General features: G+C 40.9%; 1 protein-coding gene across 2 annotated transcripts in view; it reads right to left on the bottom strand.

Moving 5' to 3' along the window:
- rnf111 (ring finger protein 111) overlaps positions 1-21,134 on the bottom strand; it is a 155,711-nt gene that overhangs the window by 43,486 nt on the left and 91,091 nt on the right. For both annotated transcript variants that reach the window (XM_063065752.1, XM_063065753.1), the window contains exon 3: positions 18,861-18,987. In XM_063065752.1, coding sequence (XP_062921822.1) covers positions 18,861-18,987 — 127 coding nt within the window. The remainder of the gene's footprint in view (positions 1-18,860; positions 18,988-21,134) is intronic.

Raw genomic sequence — 21,134 nt, 5'->3', positions numbered from 1 at the left:
GCAGTTCCAGGTAGGAGCTTGGCTGTTTGGGCGCGTGCTGCCTTTTTTCGTAACAGTGAAAACACCTTCTGTTAGCGAAAACAGGTAACGAATATAGGTCTTTCGTAACAGCGAGGTGTCATAAAGCGAATGTTTGGAAAACGGGGGCCACCTGTAATATGCGAGGTTCAATCCATGCACAACAGGCAAATAATCCCACAGATCTTATTTAACTGATGAACCTTACTGAACTCGAATCCCAAAATGGTGCCAAGTTTTTGTCATACAACACCTTCTGAATTATTAGTACTAACGACAAACCAAAAAATGAACATATTAGGCTAAATGAAGAAGTGTGCTGTAATCACTATGGACTTCCGGATGTGAAAAGTGCAATCACAACAAATCCATGAATTTTCAACATTTAAGATGAATGTATGTATTGAAAGTAAGTATTTTATTGACCAAGTTACTTCATGTTTTACTTGGAGTGCAAAATCATCCGAGTATGTCAAAAATACCTTGCTTCTCTCAAACACGAGAACATCTGCAGATGATGGAAATTCAAGCAACACACACAAAATGCTGGTGGAATGCAGCAGGCCAGGCAGCATCTATAGGAAGAAGTACAATCAACTTTTCGAGTCGAGACCCTTAGTCAGGACTAACGGAAAAAAGAGATAGTAAGATATTTGAAAGTGGGAGGGGGAGAGGAGACCCAAAACGATAGGGGAAGATAGGAGGGGGAGGGATGAAGCCAAGAGCTGGGAAGTTGATTGGCAAAAGGGATACAAGGCTGGAGAAGGGGGAGTATCATGGGATGGAAGGCCTAGGAATTAAGAAAGGGGAAGGGGAGCACCAGAGGAAGATAGAGAACAGGCAGGGAGTTATTGTGAGAGGGAAAGAGAAAAAAAAATAAATTAGGGATGGGGTAAGAAGGGGAGGAGGAGCGTTAACAGAAGTTAGAGAAATCTGTGTTCATGTCATCAGGTTGGAGGCTACCCAGACGGAATATAAGGTGTTGTTCCTCCAACCTCAGTGTGGCTTCATCTCCACAGTAGAGTAGGCCATGGATTGACATATTGGAATGCAAATGGGATGTAGAATTAAAATATGTGGCCACTGGGAGATCCTGCTTCTTCTAGTGGACAGAACGTAGGTGTTTATCGAAGCGGTCTCCCAATCTGTGTCAGGTCTCACCAATATATAGAAGGCCACACCGGGACCATTCGACCGCCCCCCCGCCCCATCTCTTCCCACTGATCTCCCTCCCAGCACTTATCCTTGTAAGTGGAACAAGTGCTACACCTGCCCTTACACTTCCTCCCTCACCACCATTCAGGGCCCAAGATAGTCCTTCCAGGTGAGGTGACACTTCATCTGTGAGTCTGCTGGTGTGATGTACTGTATCCGGTGCTCCTGGTGCAGCCTTTTATACATTGGTGAGACCCGTTGCAGATTGGGAGACCACTTCGCTGAACAACTACGCTCTGTCCGTCAGAGGAAGCAGGATCTCCCAGAGGCCACACATTTTAATTCCATGTCCCATTCCCATTCTGATATGTCAATCCATGGCCTCCTCTACTGTCAAGATGAAGCCACACTCAGGTTGGAGGAACAACACCTTGTATTCCGTCTGGGTAGCCTCCAACCTGATGGCATGAACATTGACCTCTAACTTCCGTTAATGCCCCTCCTCCTCTTCTTACCCCATCCCTAATTTATTATTATTCATTATTATTATTTTCCTCTTTCCCTCTCACAATAACTCTTTGCCTGTTCTCCATCTTCCTCTGGTGCTCCCCTCCCCCTTTCTTTCTCCAAGGCCTTCCGTCCCATGATACTCCCCCTTCTCCAGCCTTGTATCCCTTTTGCCAATCAACGACCCAGCTCTTAGCTTTATCCCTCCCCCTCCTGTCTTCTCCTATCGTTTTGGGTCTCCCCTTCCCCCTGCCACTTTCAAATCTCTTACTATCTCTTTGTTCCGTTAGTCCTAACGAAAGGTCTCGACCCAAAACGTTGACTGTACTTCTTCCTATAGATGCTGCCTGGCCTTGGTGCAAATGAGATTGAACCTAGGATGATAATAGGACTTAGCTTCAGACCTAGGCCTACTCAGTTTTACTTTTAAAGTAAAAAAAAAGCTGACAACTGGCTCCATTTTGTGGAAGTATATTCATCCCAGCATTTTAAAAAGAAAAATTGAAATCTAAATTATGTGTAAGAAATGCTTAATCTGGACCAGAGAAATCAAAAGGTAAGATGTAAGTTGAGCTCATAACCACCCCCTATAGGTTTTTCCTTCCGTTATGCTACATTTAAGCCACTTCCCATGGCTACCCATTTAGCACCAAACTGGTAGCATTCTTCTGCTCACTCTCATTACTTTTAACCTGTGCCACAGTGTTTTCTCTATTCACCACACTTTCTCTGTAGCTGTTATACTTTATTCTGTATCTGTTATTGCTTTCTATTGTACTATCTCAATGTACAATGCAATGAATGAATCTGTATCAAGGCAAACTTTTCACTGTGACAATTCAAATTCAAATTCGCTGTTTGCCCCTTTGGATGACTCTAGTTAATTGCTCTTCCTCTGCTTTCCATTTTGAAATATCCAGGAAAGAAAATTTAAATTATGGCAGAAATATATTTTTTCTGAGTTCTTATTTACAACTTTATTGTATCAAACTTAAATTTGCTATATTGTTTATGCAAGAATGGTTTCCCTTCTTCATAAGCTTACCATCATAATTATGAACTATTTCCCTTCACATTCTCTTCTTCCTTGCAGTGATAATAACACAATGTGTTCAACAATTTTACAGGCAAGGTAATTTTAATTACTGGCTCTGACACAAATGCAATCAATAGTGTTCTTAACATATACAGTACAGCAAGATACAAACATTGCACAAGTTGGAGAAAGTGAAAATTTTCATCTCCTTTAGAATTCCATCATTCATTCTGGCATGGATATTTCAGTAACAATTACTAAAGCCAAGTCTAATTGTATACTCCAAAACCAAAATCTAAGTTGAGAATTTTATGGCACAGCAAACTAGCCAACCCTTACAGTTTAAGCTGGTTTCCATAAAAACAATCCCATTTCACCAATTTTCCCATAGGTCTGCAAGCTATTATCTTCTAGGTGTCTAATTCCCTTCAGAAGTACTGAATAAAAGTAAGTTTCTACAGTACAAAATGACCATGAGCAGCACACAAAATTCTATAAAGCCTTAAAAGTTTAATTTACAAAAACATACTACATAAGCTTGGTATTATCTCACTGGTTTCAGATTGATTGAGGACTTTCAAATTTAGCTGTTTAAAGAGATAATGGCTGCACAGAAACTACTACTAGAGTGGAAGTGACTGATCAAGCAACACATTCTTTACTTATATCCAAATGATTTACAACTTCAAATATCTTTACACAAATCTAGACCTTGTTCTAAGATTGTAATTCATGCTTTATACTTCATTGTCGCCAAACAATTGATACTAGAATGTACAATCATCACAGCGATATTTGATTCTGCACTTCCTGCTCCCTGGATTACAAATCGATAGTAAATATTAAAAATTTAAATTATAAATCATAAATAGAAAATAGAAAAATGGAAAGTAAGGTAGTGCAAAAAAAGCGAGAGGCAGGTCCGGATATTTGCAGGATACGGCCCAGATCCAGGTCAGGATCTGTTTAGCAGTCTTATCACAGTTGGAAAGAAGCTGTTCCCAAATCTGGCCGTACGAGTCTTCAAGTTCCTGAGCCTTCTCCCGGAGGGAAGAGGGATGACAAGTGTGTTGGCTGGGTGGGTCGTGTCCTTGATTATCCTGGCAGCACTGCTCCGACAGCGTGCGGTGTAAAGTGAGTCCAAGGACGGAAGGTTGGTTTGTGTGATGTGCTGCGCCGTGTTCACGATCTTCTGCAGCTTCTTCCAGTCTTGGACAGGACAACTTCCCTACCAGGTTGTGATGCACCCTAGAAGAATGCTTTCTACGGTGTATCTATAAAAATTAGTGAGAGTATTAGGGGACAGACCAAATTTCTTTAGTTTTCTCAGGAAGTAAAGGCGTTGGTGGGCCTTCTTGGCAGTGGACTCTGCTTGGTTGGACCAAGTCAGGTTATTTGTGATATTGACCCTGAGGAACTTAAAGCTTTTGACCTGTTCCATTTGCACACCACCGATGTAAATTGGGTCATGCGGTCCGCTACTCCTTCTGAAGTCAACAACCAATTCCTTCGCCTCGAGGGGTAGGTTACTGTCTTCGCACCATGCCACCAGGTTCTTAATTTCCTCTCTGTACTCAAACTCATCATTACCCGAGATACGGCCTACAATTGTTGTGTCATCAGCAAACTTATATATTGAGTTCAATGGAAACTTGACTACACAATCATGGGTGTACAGCGAGTACAGCAGGGGGCTGAGTACACACCCTTGCGGGGCACCGGTGCTCAGAGTGATTGTAGAGGAGAGCTTGTCCCCTATTTTTACAGCCTGGGCCCTGTCTGTGAGGAAGTTGAAGATCCAGCTGTAGATCTGAGTGCTAAGGCCCAGGTTCCACAGGTTAGGAATCAGTTTATTTGGAATGATGGTATTAAAGGCAGAGCTGTAGTCAATGAAAAGGAGCCTTACGTATGCATCTTTATTTTCCAGGTGTTCTAAGGAGGAATGTAGGGCCAGAGAGATATATGCTCAAGTTAATATTTCAGGCAGATCCATAATTATCTTTCAATCAATATAATGTGAAATGGAGGCAAAGCACTAATTAACTTTAACCTAAATGAAAAGAAGAAAGGCTTCAAAAGTTAAGTCTACTGCACATTTGTTTAAATTGCTGAAAGTTGGAACCTCCATATATTCATTCACTAAGAATATAATACCTAACAATATAATGCTTCCCCAAATCTGAAGAACAATTTCTACCCAAGTTATATTTAAAGTCCTTGAATGGTATGTAAAAATAAACTTTACAAGGGTATATTTGCACATAATTTATCAAGCCACAGGTGATCAAATAAAGTCAGGATTTCTGAAAGCCAGTTATGTTTCCGGAAAAACATAATAAGAACTGAATGAACAGATTTTAAAATAGATTTGTAGAAATGAGAGTTTATTTTCATAAGTACTGCTGTGGAACTAATCACAATATCTACAAAATTCATTTTGAAGTGAGTAGGTTAAACATATGGTGTTATTTGAAGATACTGCAAGATTAAAAGTTGTAAAGAAACAAGTCGGAGAATATACATCTTAAGAACTCTATTAATTCAGATATAGGCAAAATAAATAAATAATTTAAGTATTTTTATCTTCAAATGGTCCCAGGCATGCACATCCTGCAATGGACATAATAAAGGGGAAGCCCGAGTACTGAAGACCAGCTCCTCTCCAGATTACAATGGTTTGGGCTGTACAACTTTTGGCCAACAGTTTCTTTACCATTTTATGGAAGATTCAGTAGTATCCAGAGAACTAAATGAGTGCACATCTGTAACAGATGCTCCTAAAATATTGAAGCCGCATTTCCAACTTGACAACAGAAAATCCAATGCAGAAATTACTGTTTCAAAATACAAAGCATCAGTGAAGTTGGTTTGAGCCTGTCTGTACACTTTGCTTTCATAATTCACTTAAACTGAAATTGTAAGGATTCTAATTCTCAATTTTGTCCCTCTTTTCAGTTTCACTCAAAGGTCTCCAACAAGGCCATATGGGAGACTTGTCTAAAGATTAGGGCCCATTTGATTCAGGAAGATTGGCAAATTGGATCCAAAACTGGCTTGGCAACAGAAGACAGAGGAGGAGGGCAGAGAATTGTCTTCCTGATAGGATGTCAACAGGAATTAATGTTGGGACCTTGGTGTTTGTAATATGTGACTGATTGGACCTAGATGTAGGTAGCACAATCAATAAGTCTGCAAATGATGAGAAGATTGGTGGAGTTGTTGACTGTGGAGAGGTTATAGGATTATATTAATGTATTAACGAAACGGGCTGTGAAATAGCAGATGGAATTAATGCATTTTAGGAGTACAATTAAGGCTAGTACTGGCCTACTTAGTTGGAACACTGAATACAAGAACATCCCAATTTTATAAAACATTGTTTAGATCTCAGCTGAAGTACTGAGTTCTTAGTTACCACACCATAGGCAAAATGTGGAAACACTGGATAAGCTGCAGGATAGATCCACCAAGATGTTGCCTGTAATTGTGCAGTTGAATTCAGAGGAGAGATTAGAGCAGCTAGGTCTGTTTTCTCTTGAGCGTAGGAGGTTAAGAGTTGACATGATTGAGGGGATAGATAGGCTAAATGTTAGAAATCAAAATCTAGTCTTCATTCCAATAAGCTACTTCTAATGTTTAAAACAACTTGCATAAAATATTCAAAAGAATGGGAGAATGGGTACTTCTCACCACAATATATACAAGTTCACACTTCTTAAAGCACATAACAAGACAGCACGATACATCTTTCAGAAGACAACAGAGACTGCAGATGCTGCAAGAACTCATTGGGTCAATTAGCACCTGTGGAACCAAAATGTGCAAATCAACATTTCAGGCCAAGACTCATGAAGAGGAGGAAAGATTGCCAGTATGGAATATTATGAGCTGGGGAGACAGAGGTGATGGGATGTGGAACCAGAGAGAGAAGATGACAATGAATAGATGGAACAAGTTTGTTGGGGGGGGGGAGGGAAGAAAATTATGGGAAAGGTGAACATAGGGAGAAGAAAACTAGGTTCACAATTGTGTGTGTGCATGTGCAGGCATCAGGGGTATGGGTTACCACAAATACGAAATTTTAATGTTCATAGGCTTCTCCGGGCTTTGTGTCTATGGACTCATATTCATTCTCAATGCTGTTACTTGCTTTTATTGTTTGCATGATTTCTGATTCCACCCCCCTCCCCGTACACTGGGTATTTGCTGGTCTTTTTTTAAAAAAAAATGGTTTCTTTGGAATTTCTTGTTTTGTGGCTGCCTATAAGGAGATGAATCTTAAGGTTACATAATTTATACATACTTTGATAATAAATGTACATTGAACTTTAATTGAAATGTAATATACCCAAGCAGAAAGTGAGATTTTTTTTCCTTCCAATTTGTGTTTAGCCTCTCCACATCAAAACATGTTGATGTGGGAGAATTAACTGGATGTGCAACTACAGGTGCTCTACAAAATAACCTCTTAATTTTCACTTGGCTCCACCAATGTAGAAGAGGCTATATATTCTGAGCACTGAGTGCAGTAGATCAGGTTGGAGGAGAAGGTTCTCTGCTTCAGCTGGAAGGGCTGGCTAGGTCCCCAGATGGTGACAGAGCAGCTGATGGGACAGATATTACACCTCTTATGGTTGCAGTGAAATGTTCCAGAAGATGGGGAGGGAGTGGGATAACGGCAGAGGGACAAGCAGACCATGCAGTTATGGAGAGTGGTCTCTGCGAAGAGTAGGAAGATCAAGGGGAGGGTGGATAAGAGAAAATATGACTGGTGGTGGGATCACATTGGAGCTGGGTGTTGGGATGTGTGGGCAAGTGGGGGTAAAAGGTGGCAACAACTACTGCTGTTCTGTCGTGAGAAAGGTGGAAGTTGAGAGCAGACATGGGTAATGTGGTGAGAGAGCTCCATCAATTATGGCAGAGGAAAAGCCAAGACCATCTTTCAACTCATTTTCAAACCTTTATATAAAAGAAACTTCCCTGTTTTATGCTCATTTGGTTGAGGAAGGTTGAGGTGGGACAGGAGTGGAGCTTTCTTTCACTTCACATTGAGTTAACATCTAACGGATTTCCTGGAATCAGGTTATTCAAATAGCCAGTTGCCAATAGACAAAGTACATTAAGCCCAGAACAACTAAGGTACTATTAACCAAATAATCACATGTTGCAACATTCTATGTTCAACTACAAGCTTCTACTTATTTCAAAAACACATTCATCATACAGTGAAATTCTAACTATTCATAAGTTCCCATGGTCCAGCAGTTAATGTTTGTTGCACTTACCTTTCTGATCACTAGGGCACCAGTGTCTATGTTCCATTTAAACAGCTGGTTCACTTGACAATTTGTTATAATACTATGAACTTTTTAAAAAAAACAAATTAGTTAATGAGCTGGGGTATTAGCTTCAAATTAACATCCTATATTTCAGAAAACCTGCCATTCCAGCACCTAAGTCCCAAGTGTAACAAAATGCTGAATGAATTCAGAGGGTCAGGCAGCATCTGTGGAGGGAAAGGGACAATCAACACTTCTGGTCGAGACCCTTCACCAAGAATTCAAAATGTGGGCAGTCCAATTCCCTCCAGGGATGCCAGCTGACCTGCTGTGAATTAGGGAGGCAATTCAAATGTGCTATTTGTTACCCCAGATTCCAACATCTGCAGTATTGGTTTCCAAACCCCAAGTGTGCTAGATTCTAGGAGCTTTACTATATAGGGCATATTCTCTGTAACTATACATCCAAGAATATTTTTAACTAATCTTGTACTTCAATTATTAACTGAAAATTAAGAAGGCAGATTCTTGACTTTCAGCATGGGTAGACATGAGCATTAACATGAGAGAAAATACTGTTGAATGAAATATAAGAATACTTAACAGGCTAAAGTCTAAAATCATAATGAACAACAATAGTAAATTGACTGGGTATGATCCTTTGCATTAGATGTTTTAACAACTGCAATATTCATACACCATATAACCTCCACTATAAGATAACAATATTTTTCCTCTATGAACTTTCAACCTTTCAGTATTACACATTAACATGAACCATTCAACAAATCCTGTCTTTAGCACTGCAATGTCCTTAATGCTCTGTGAAAGATAATGTTTTGAAGGTACTAAAAATCCTAATACCTCATCAGACAGTTTTTGCTGAGAAGCAGTGAGGAATTCAACTCTGAAGCACAGCATGTTTCACTGTCTTCATTAGATCAAAGTTCAAAGTAAATTTATCAAAGTACATTTATGTCACCATATACAAACCTGAGATTTATTTTCCTGCAGGCGTATTTAATAAATCCATAACAGAATAATCAGAACAGAATCAATGACAAACTGCACTAACTTGGGGGGGGGGGGCGCGGCAGCGGGGAGAGAGAGAGAGAGAGAGAGAGAGAGAGAGAGAGAGACAGAGAGAGACAGAGAGAGAGAGAGAGAGACAGAGACAGAGACAGACAATAAATAGCAACACCATGAGATGAAGAGTTATTGAAAGTGAGTCTAAAGGTTGTGGGAACATTTTAATGATGGGGCCAAATGAAGTTGCCCCTTGGGTTCAAGAGCTTGATGGTTGAGGGGCAGTAACTTTCTGAACCTAGTGGTGAGAGTCCTGAGGCGCCTGAACCTTCTTCCTGAACGCAGCAGCAAGAAGAGAACATGACCTAGGAGGTGGGGGTCGTTAATGATGGACGCTACATTCCTGAGATAATGCACTGTGCAGATGTGCTCAGTGGTGGGGAGGAATATCCCTTCAAGGGCATTGGTCTTTCAATACCAGGCTGTGATGCAGCCAGTCATTATATTCTCCACCACACATCTATAGAAGTTTGTCAAAGTTTTAGATGTCATGCCAAATCTTCACAAACTCCTAAGGAAATAGAGGTGCTGCTGTTTCGTAAATGCAGTTATGTGCTAGGCCCAGGACAGGTCCTCCAAGATAACACTGAGGAATTTAAGGTTACTGACCCTCTCCACCCCTAATAAGGACTGGCTCATGGACTTCTTGTTTCCTCCTCCTGAAGTCAATAATCAGCTTCTTGGTCTTGCTGACATTGAGTAAGCTGTTGTTATTGTGGCACCACTCAGCCAGATTTTCAATCTCTCTCCTATATGCTGACTCATCAACACCTTTGATTCGGACAGTGTTGTCATCAGCAAACTTGAATATGGCATTGGAGCTGTACTTAGCCACACAGTCATAAATGTAAAGCGAGTAGAGCAGGGTGTAAAGCATACAGCCTTGTAGTGCAGCTGTGCTGATGGAGAGTGTGGAGGCGATGTTGTCAATCCAAACTGACTGGGGTCTGCAAGTGAAGAAAGCAAGGACCCAATTACACAAGGAGGTATTGAGGCCAAGGTCTTGGAAGTTTATTGGATAGTTTTGAAGGAATGAAGAAACTGAATGCTGAACTGTAGCCAATAAAGAGCATCCTAATGTTTGATCTTTGCTGTCAAGATGTTCCAGAGATGAGTGAAGAGCCAATGAGATGGCACCTACTGAGGGCATGTTGCGCCGGTAAGCAAATTGGAGTGGATCCAAGCCACTTCTCAGGCAGAAGTTGATATGTTTCAACTCAAACCTTTCAAAACACTTCATCACTGAGCAACAGTCATTGAGGTAGGTTACCATGTTCTTCTTAGGCACTGATATAAGTGAAGTCAGACTCTCAAAGCGAGAGGTTAAAGATTTAGTGACCATTTCAGCCAGTTGATCAGCACAGGTCTTCAATACTTGGCCAGGTATCCAGTCTGGGCTGGATGCTTTTCATGGTTTTAACCCACTGAAGGTTGCTCGCACATCAGTCGCAGAGACTGAAATCATAGGTTCATCGGGGGCTGTGGGAGTTTGTGATGATTTCCCCATGTTTTGACAAAGTGAGCATAGAAGCCATTGAGCTCATCTAGAAGCAAAGCCTTGTTGTTGCCTATGTCACTCGATTATACTTTATAAGAGGTGATAGCATTCAAGACCTGCCACAACTTTTGACATCCTTCGATAATTCAAGTTAAAGCAGAGGTTGATACGTGGAGGAAGTGAAGACCTTTTCTTTGAAAAAGGAGGATACCTCCTTCGTTCTAGAATGAATAGCATCCGAACAGCAGATGCGGCAGAGACAGAGGAATTGAGAGAAGGGTTTGGCAATTTTACAAGTAACAGGGTAGGACGAGGTATGGTCCAGGTAGCCGTGAGAGTCTATGGTTTTACAGTAGACATTGGTAGATAAGCTGTCTCTGGAGATAGAGACAATGAGATAGAGAAAGGGGAGGGAGGTGTCAGAAATGGATCAGGTAAATCTGAGGGCAGGGTGTAAGTTGGATGCAAAGTGGATAAAGTCAATTGAGTTCAGTATGAGTGCAGGAAGCAGCATCAATGCAGTTGTCGATGTAGCATAGGAAAAGTGCAGGATGGTCACCAGTGTAGGCTTGGAACATAGACTATTCCACATAGTTGACAAACAGGCAGGCATAGCTGGGACCCACGTGAGTGCCTGTGGCTAACTCTTTTGTTTGAAGGAAGTCGGAGGAGCCAAATGAGAAATTATTTAGAGTAAGGACATTCCGCTAGGAGGAAAGTGGTGGTGGAGGGGAACTAGTTAGGTCTGGTGTCCAGAAAAAAAGCAGAGCTTTGAGGCCTTCCTGGTGGGGGTGGAGGTGTACAGGGACTGGACATCCATAACAAAACTAAGATGATGGGGGCCAGGGAACTGAAAATCATTGAAAAGATCCAGAGTGTGTGAAGTGTTATGGATGAAGGTAGGAAGGGACTGAACTAGGGCAGATAAAACAGTGGGGCAAGAACAAGCTGAAACAACATTTCTACCTGGACAAGCGGATTTGCGCATCTTGGGTAGGAGGTAGAAATGGGAGGTGCGGGGTGCGGGGACTATGAGGTTGGTAGCTGTGGATGGGAGATCCCCAGAGTCAATAAAGTTGCTGATGGCCTGGCATTCCTTAGTGGGGTCCTGTTCGAGGGGCAAGTAAGAGAAGGTGCCTGAGAGTTGGCGCTGGCCCTCAGCAGTGTCGAGGTCTAGACCACTACAGCACCTCCCTTATCTGCGGGTTTGATGGTGAGGTTAGGATTGGTGCAGAGGGAGTAGAGAGCCAAGTGTTCAGAAGGAGTGAGGAATAGGAGAAAGGAGTGTTGAAGTCTAGACGGTTAATGCCCTGTCAACAGTTGGCAATGAAAAGGTCGTTTTTGGGCAAGGTATGGGCAGTGGACAGAATCCTTTCCTCATACAAAAAACAGAGACCAACTGTGGTGATCAGATGCTTTTGCCAAGACCCAGAAATATCACAGAATGGGAAAGGATGATAAGAACATTTCTTGCTAATAGTGAAACTATACATTTCTTTTATAAATTGCACAACTTTAAATCCTTGCAAACTAAAACAGAGCTGTATCCAAAGGGACATAAAGGTGGATTTGACTCCAAAACAAGTGTCTTAAGTACAGCATTTAAAATAGCCTATTATTTTAAAACATAAATAGAGTGGGTGCACAACGAATGAATAAAACTCAAGCCTCCAGTTTCTGTGTATGTCTCCAAAATGCACCTTTGAGCAAAATACAGATTGATGTTGGTTCCATTTAGTATTAATAGATGAAACAAGAGTTTAAAAAAATGCTGAACTGAATTTACCTGTACATCATATCAATTGATAGGTATTTATCATATTTATAGCCATTTAATTGCTAAACTATAATTCCTGGAAATGATCTAATGGCTGTTTTAAGTATTACTCTATTTAGGTTTCTCAGGTCATCAGATAAAGATTAGGAGCTCCACAATCTTTTGTTACAATAAATTTCTGATAAACATCCTTCATTTTCAATCAGTACAGACCCTTCCATGGTCATTTACAATAGAGTAATTAAAACAAAAATCAGGTAAGTGAAAGAATGGCTGCTTAGTGTTTGAGCCAGTCACATCAGAATACTACATACAAAAAATCCATCCCTCCCCCTCCTGTCTTCTCCTATCATTTTGGATCTCCCCCTCCCCCTCTCACTTTCAAACCTCTTACTATCTCTTCTTTCAGTTAGGCCTGAAGAAGGGTCTCGGCCTGAAACGTCAACTATAACTCTTCCTATAGATGCTGCCTGGCCTGCTGCGTTCACCAGCATTTTTTATGTGTGTTGCTTGAAATTCCAGCATCTGCAGATTTCCTCGTGTTTGCGTAAAAAAAAATCAGTTACTTTTGTCCAAATCAATTCCTATCTTCTTTTGCATATCAAACCCACAGATGCTCAAATAGTTACTTTGCAGATATTTTCAGTTATGTAGAATTAGCACAATGCTTTAGGTATTATTGGTCTGCCATGCAAAATGTCATGCAAGAGCACAATAAATATTCACTGATGTATATTTGCAGTATGCTACTGAAGACATTTTGAAGAGCACTGTTTGAATTGTAGCAGAAAAACAGCTGCTGAGAGGTCTGGCAAAATGGTCACCTGCTATCATTCATGCATTCCTAAAAACTACAGACCGATTTCCTAGCTCTGCACCCTCTATAAACTCTACAAGAGACCCATACTGAAAAGAATATCCCCCTTAGTTAAAGATCTTCTAACACCAGACCAAGCTGGGTTCAGGCCAGGCCACTCTTGCTACGGTCAAGTCCTGAACTTAACCCAGTATATTGAGGATGGCTTTGAAATGCGACAAATTACAGGAGCAGTATTCGTTGACTTAACAGCAGCATACGACACTGTGAATCACAGAGGCCTTCTACTGAAATTATCTAAAATGTTAAAGAACGAAACCACAGTCAAAGTAATAAGAAGCCTCCTAGAAAATCGTAGATTTTATGTAGAAATGCATGGAATTAAGAGTAGGTGGTGTCCACAAAAGAAAAGACTACCAGAGGGATCAGTCCTGGTACCTCTACTATTTAATGTCTACACAAACGATCAACCAACCTAACACACTCAGGTTTATCTATGCAGACGACCTATGCATAGCAACATAAGCCAACTCCTTCCAAGACGCTGAAATACGACTTACAGCAGTCCTCGAAGCAATGAAGCAGTATTATGAAAAATGGTCTCTGAACCCAAATCCATCAAAAACTTAAGTGTGTGCATTCCACCTGAGGAATCGAGAAGCAGCTTGGAAACTCAAGATCTTCTGGCATGGGAAGGAGCTCAAACACCATCTGACTCCAATTTACCAGGGCGTGACACTGGAGAGGACGCTCTCATTTGCCATCCACGTCCAAAAACTCCGAGGGCAAGTTGGCTCTTGCAATTCTCTCTTGAAAAAATTAGCAGGCACGAAATGGGGAGCTAATGCTCACAAACTTAGGTCAACTGCCCTAGCACTCTGCTATGCACCTGTGTGGGGCAGATCAGCCCATGCGAAGAAAACAGACCCGTTGCTTAACGAAGCCTGCCGAATAATCATGGACACACTGTGCCCCACATACACTAACATCATTTACAGACTTGCAGGCATTGCTCCCCCAGAGATCCGAAGACACTACAACAAAAGATGGAAAAGGTAAACAGAACTCGGATCCACGGCACCCACTACATCATTATGTGCCAGTTTCCAACCGCCTAAAATCGAGGAAAAGCTTTGCTACAGTGGAGGAACTATTGCACGGAACATCCCCCCCACCCCCCCCCCCCAAACATACAGGATTGACCTCTGGCAACAAACAGAAGCCAAAACCCCACCAAACAATACAGTGCAAGACCTCACCAAAATGTTACCAGACGGGGCACTGCTTGACAGATGGAAGTGGTGCACTCTCAACAGAGCAAGACCCAGGGTTTATAGGACAGGAGACAATATGGTGAAGTGGGGTTTAAAGACCAGCAAATCCTGTGAGTGTGGCGAAAGGGTGCAGAACATTGAACACGTTCTGTGCAACTGCCCACTCTCACCTGATTTAGCTGACACTGACCTGCTCAACATCAACCAAACAACTCTAGAGTGGCTGGCTGTCTAGTGTGACAAGCTATGATGATGATGCATTTAATGAATGAAAACAGCTGCTTATTGCATAATTTATTTTTATAAATCAACAAGTAGCATTCCCTTCATCTTTTCAACAACGTAAATTAACTTGGTCTTCACATTACAGGTCGACCTTCACTAATCCAGCACCACTGGGACCTGAGGAGAGCCGGATTAGTGAAAATGCCGAATTACAGAAGGATCACATTAAGCATAATCAGTGCCGGATTATCGAAGGAAACGGATTACAGGTAGTCAGATTAGTGAGGGTCGACCTGTACCATATTGATGTGAGGGCCAATTGAAACTGTGCTTCCTATTTTACCAAGTAATCAAATTCATCTTTCAGAGGAAGAAAGAAGCTTACTTAAATTCAGGAAACAAGGATCAGACACTGGGCTCTGGAGAGTTACAAGGTAGCCAGGAAGCAGCTGAAGAATGAACTTTGAAGAGCTAGAAGGGAACATGAGAAAGCCTTGGCAAAAAGCATTAAGGAAAACCCTAAGGTGTTCTATATGTATGTGAAAATCAGGGGAATGATTAGAGTAAGGATAGAACCAATCAGGAATAGTAGAGGAAACATGTGCCTGGAGTTGGAGATGGTAGGGGAGATCCTTAACGGTAGAATTTCAGATGAGATGAGGAAGCGTACAGGAATGAGATATATTAGTAGGTTGAGTGGTGTCAGAACAACAACCTTCCACTCAATATCAGTGAGACCGAGGAATTGATTGTGGACTTCAGGAACCTCATCAAGAGATCTGCAGTAGAAAATGTGAGCAGTTTCAAGTTCCTGGTATCTGAAGATCTATCCTGAGCCCAACATGTTGATGTAATTACAAAGAAATAATTACAAAGAAGGCATGTCAGCAGCTGTACTTCACCAGCAGTTTAAGACTTGGTATGTCACCAAAAACTAACAAATTTCTACAGTGTACCATGGAGATCATTCTAACCAGTTGCATCACCATCTAATACCCAGGAATAGAACAAGCTGCAAAGGATTACAAATTCACCCAGCTCCATTATAGACACTACCTTCCCCAGCATTGATAACATTTTCAAAAGGTGATGCCTCAAAAAGGTGGTATCCATCATTAAGGAACCCCATCATCCGGGACATTACCATCACAGAGGTGGTACAGGAACCTGAAGGCAAATTCTCAATGTTTTTGGAACAGCTCCCCCACTTTCTGAATGGACAATGAACTACCTATGAACACTACCTCATTATTTTTCTTGATACTTTGGTTAATGAAGGCCAATGAGCCAAAAGCTTTCTTTAAAATCCTATTCACTTGTGACACCACTTTTAACAAATTATGGACCTCTATTACCAATTCCCTTTGGTCTCCTCAGTACCGAGCGTTGACTGTGTAAGTCCTACACTGGTTGGTCCCTACTGAACTGTAACACATTTATCTGCATTAACCTCTACCTACCATTTTTCAGTCCATTTTTCCAGCTGGTCCAGATCCCAATGAAAGCCATGATCACCTTCCTCACTACCCACTACACTTCCAATCTTGGTGTCTTCTGCAAATTTACTGATCTAGTTAACCACATTATCATCCAGACCATTGATATAGATGACAAACAACAATGGACCCAGCACCAACCTCTGTGGTACTCCACTAGCCACATGTCTTCAATCAGTGAGGCAACTATCTACTACCACTCTGTGGCTTCTCTCACAATTTACCTCATCTTGAATGCCAAGCGTCTGAACCTTCTTGACCAACCTCCCATGCAGGACCTTGTCAAATACCTTGCTGAAGTCCACGTAGACAATATCCACTGCCTTGCCTTCATCAACTTTCCTGGTAACTTCCTCGAAAAACTCTAAGATTGGTTAGACACGACCTATCACACTGAAAGTCATGATATCTGTCCTTAATCAGTCCACGTCTACCCAAATACTCATATATCCAGTCCTTTAGAACACTTTCCAATAATTTTCCCACTACTGATGACAGGCTCACCAGCCTATAATTTCCCGGTTTATGTTTAGAACCTTTCTTAAACAGTGGAACAACACTGGCTATCCTCCAATCCTCTGGTACCTCACCTGTTGCTAAGGATGGTTTAGATATGTCTGCTTGGGCTGCAGCAATTTATGTACTTGCCTCCCACAGGATCCGAGGGGAAAACCCTATCAGGCCCTGGTGATATATCCACCCTAGTTTGCCTCAAGTCAGCAAACACCACCTCCTCTGTAATCTGTATAGGGTCCATGAAGTTGATGCCGCTTTGCCTCACTTCTGTGTGTGTCTCCCTCCTGATTAAATACAGATGCAGAAAATTCATTTAAGACTTCTCCCATCTCTTTTGGCTCCTAGCATAGATTACCATACTAATCTTTCAGAAGACCAATTTTGTCCCTTCCAATTCTTTTGCTCCGAACATATCTGTAGAATTCCTTAGGATTCTCCTTCACCTCGTCTTCTAGGTAAACTTCATGCCTTCTTTTAGCTCTTCTGGTTTATTTCTTAAGTGTTCTCTTGCATTTCTTACACTCCATAAGTGTCTCATATGTTCCTACATGCCTATACCTGCTAAGCACCTTTCTTTAAAACCAGAGCCTCAATATCTCTTGAAAATCAAGGCTCTGTACACCTGTTATCTTTACCTTTTACTCTGATAGGTACAGACAAGCTTTATACTCTCAAGATTTCGCTTTTGAAGGCCTCCTACTGACCAAGTACTCCTTTGCCAGAAAACAGCCTGTTCCAATCCACACTTGCCAGATCATTTCTGATACCATTCTTCAATTTAGAACCTCAACCCGCAGAGCAGTCCTATCTTTTTGCATATTTATTTTGAAACTAATGACATTGTGATAACTAGACGCAAAGTGTTCACCTACATCAAATTCTGTCACCTGCCCTGTCTCATTTCCTAATGGCACATCAGGTATTGCACACTCCATTGGGACTTCTATGTCCTGATTAAGGAAAATTTCCTGTACATATTTGACAAACCCTATCCCATTTCGTCTCCCGTTCTCAGAAAGTACTGTTGTAACTTAATTTTAATTTTATTTTATTCTTTTGTCTCTAACTGCTAGCGTTTAAAGTAGCATGGCAACTTTGTCTCTACACTACTAAAGCCACCTCCACTGCTTTCTCTGCTACATCAGCATTGTTTGATTCTGATGAAGGGTTCTTAACATGAAACACAGGCGCATTTCTCCCCATGGATGCTACATGACCTGCTGAAGGCATATGGCACTTTCAACATTTGTTTTGAATTGACAGCATCTGTAGTTTGTGTTTCCAATACATCAATGGTTTTTACAGCAAGAATGTGAGAACTAATAAAATCCATATCAATTCACTGATACTGCATCAGAAGTTGACACAGCACACCCCATTGAAGGCCAGAGTTTCTCTGACATCAAATCCTAGTACAGTATGCAGTACACACAGTGGCCACTTTAATAGGTACACCAGCTTGTTAATGCAAATATCTAATCAGCCAATCATGTGGCAGCAACTCCATGCATAAAAACTTGCAGATATGGTCAGAGGTTCAGTTAAGACCAAACATCAGAATGGGGAAGAAATGTGATCTAAGTGACTTTGACTGTGGAATGATTGATGGTGACAGAGTGGGTTCAGTATCTTAGGAACTGCTGATCTGGTATTTTCTCAGTGTTTATAGAGAATGGTGCAAAAAAAATTCAGCAAGTTGTGTGGAGGAACATGCCTTGTTAATTAAAGAGGTCAGAGGAGAATGGCTTAGACTGTTTTCAGCTGACAGGAAGAAGTCAGGAACTCAAATAATCATGTATTATAACAGAAGTGTGAGGAACAGCATCTCTGAGCACATATGTCAAACCTTAAAGTGGATGGGCTACAGCAGGAGACCATGACCATGCACTCAGTGTGTAACAACCTGCCATATTCCTGTGATATGTTGATACATTTAAATATTATCAGCAGAGAAGAATCAGTCTACTCAAAATCCTTTTAAGTCTTTCCTTCCCCCATTAGTTGGCAAACCATTCAGACGCAAAAATCGCAAGTCAAAGTAAATTCATATGAAGTACTGTTGCTGTCACATCTTAACGTCTAGTAATTATGTTTTATTTCAAATATTCCTCCTTGATGTTTAAAGAATCTGAGAGTACTACTTTGAAACAAATCAACATTCTCAAGTCCAACTCACCTGCAACTGTCCCCAACAGTGACGATTTCCACTTCACTGTCCGTTGAGGTAACATTGATTTCTTCATTGGCAGTAACCTGGGGAGCTGAGGTGGCCTCAATCACCACAACATCCTCATCAATATTTCCTGGAAACGGCATAAAATTCATAATCAGCAACAATCTAGCATGCATACAAAGTATGTGGTCTTGAAATTTCAGTTACACCCAATGTGACCTACATTCAGAGGAATCAAAGGCGAGATATTGCAGGTGACCTATTGTTATTATCTGGTTATTAATGTTTATACATCACCAAAATAAGAGTTCAAACCTCTTGTACATTTGTAACCCACTAAATGAAATTTGTTTTTCCCAGAATTAAACTGTGCTCCAGTTATAGATAGATTAGATTTATCGTACTTAATTAGAACAAAAAATGCTAAGATTTCAAGTTCACAACTTAAAATATTAGTTTTACCTCCTCCCTCACCTCCATTCAGGGTCCCAAATAGCCCTTCCAGGTGAGGCAACTCATCACCGACAAATCTGTTCTGGTCATCCTTCTTATCCAATGCTCCTCTACGTTGGTCTCCTCTACATTGGTGAGACCCAATGCAAGCTGGGGGACCACTTTGTTGAGCACTTCTGCTCCATCAGCCAAAAGTAGAAATTTCTGGTGGCCCACCACTTTAATTCTTATCCCCATTCCCATTTTGACATGTCAGTCCATGGCCTCCTCTTTTCCACAATGAGGCCACTCTCAAGGTAGAGGGGCAACACCTCATATTCTGTCTAGGTTGTCTCCAACCTGATGGGATCTACATAGATTTCTCCTTCCAGTAATTTTTAAATTTTTCTCTTTTCCTTCCTACCCCTTCTACGCCTCACTCTAGCCTCCACACCCATCACCTCCCCTTGGTACCCCTTCTTCCCTTTCTCCTATAGCCCATTCTCTTCTCCTACCAGGTTCGTTCTTCTCCAGCCCTTTACTTTTACCACCCAGCTGGCTTCGCTTATCGACTTCTGGCTTGACCTCCTTCCCCTCCTCCCATCTTTTTATTCTGGTGTCTTCTCAGAGTCTCTGTCAAAATTGTTGACTGTTTATTCATTTCCATAGTCCGACCTGCTAAGTTTCTCCAGCATCTTGTGTGTGTTCCTCTGGATTTCCAACATCTGCAGAAGCTCTTAAATTTAAAGTATTAGTTTCCCTTTTCTATATAACAAGTGCACACACCTGCTGTATGTTTTCCATCCTTACCTGGATTGTACCTGTGGCATCTATCACAGACAAACCTGGAAATTTCAATTTTTTTTGTGGATACTTACATCAAAGAAATGTTATTAGTCTGGTTATAATGCTTTCTCTGTTAAGATTGCTACAATATTCAGCTCTGTGGAAGTAAACAGCACAACTAGTCCAAATCAGTTCCAAAGAAATTCTGCCCTCATTGTATGGGGGCAAAAAATCTGAGGCAAATGCAGCAATCTTTACATCAAGAGGTAGAGCTGTGTTCAATAATAATAATAACATTATTTATATAGCGTGTTCCATACATTTAAGATGCAGACTCAAAGTGCTCAACATTCATTGTAAAATCAATATTGTCATAAAAATGAGACAAAATTAACAATTATAAGACAAATATAATGTCAATATAAAAGAATAAAATGTAATCAAATATACCAAATTATATAATCTACATCAACAAGCATCAAGTAATCCTATAAATCAGCCAAATTAAAAAAAAAAGGTTTTTAGAAGTTTTTTGAAACATTCTACAGTACAAGCCTGGCTTACTTCAGTCAATAGATTATTTGAGATTTTTCATGCACAAGAGCAAAAGACCACACCACCAGCTCTTTCATGCTTGGTTCCAGGCACACCAAGCAAACTAGAATTTGTGGATCCAATATCGCAATTAGAAATGTAAGGGGATAGATAATCCAAAATATATGGAGGTGCTAGATTATTCACAGCTCATATGCAATTAAGAGTATTTTAAAATTGATCCTTAAGGACACAGGTAGCCAGTGTAATGATACCAAAACCAGTGAAATGTGCTCAGATTTTCTTTTTTTGGCTAGCATTTTGAACAAGCTGCAGCTGATTTACATCTTTCTTAGGCAATCCTCCACAAAGGCTGGCTATAGTTAATAGCTGAAAGGTGAGTTTGTACCTTAGATAAAATTTGAAAAACAATGCAAGAAACTCAATGCAACACACACAAAATGCTGAAGAAACTCAGTAGGCCAGGCAGCATCCATGGAAATGAACAGTCAATGTTTTGGGCCA

This window comes from Mobula hypostoma, chromosome 13 (assembly GCF_963921235.1).
Source record: "Mobula hypostoma chromosome 13, sMobHyp1.1, whole genome shotgun sequence".
NCBI lineage: Eukaryota > Metazoa > Chordata > Chondrichthyes > Myliobatiformes > Myliobatidae > Mobula > Mobula hypostoma.
This window is presented reverse-complemented; position numbering and strand designations above follow the sequence as displayed.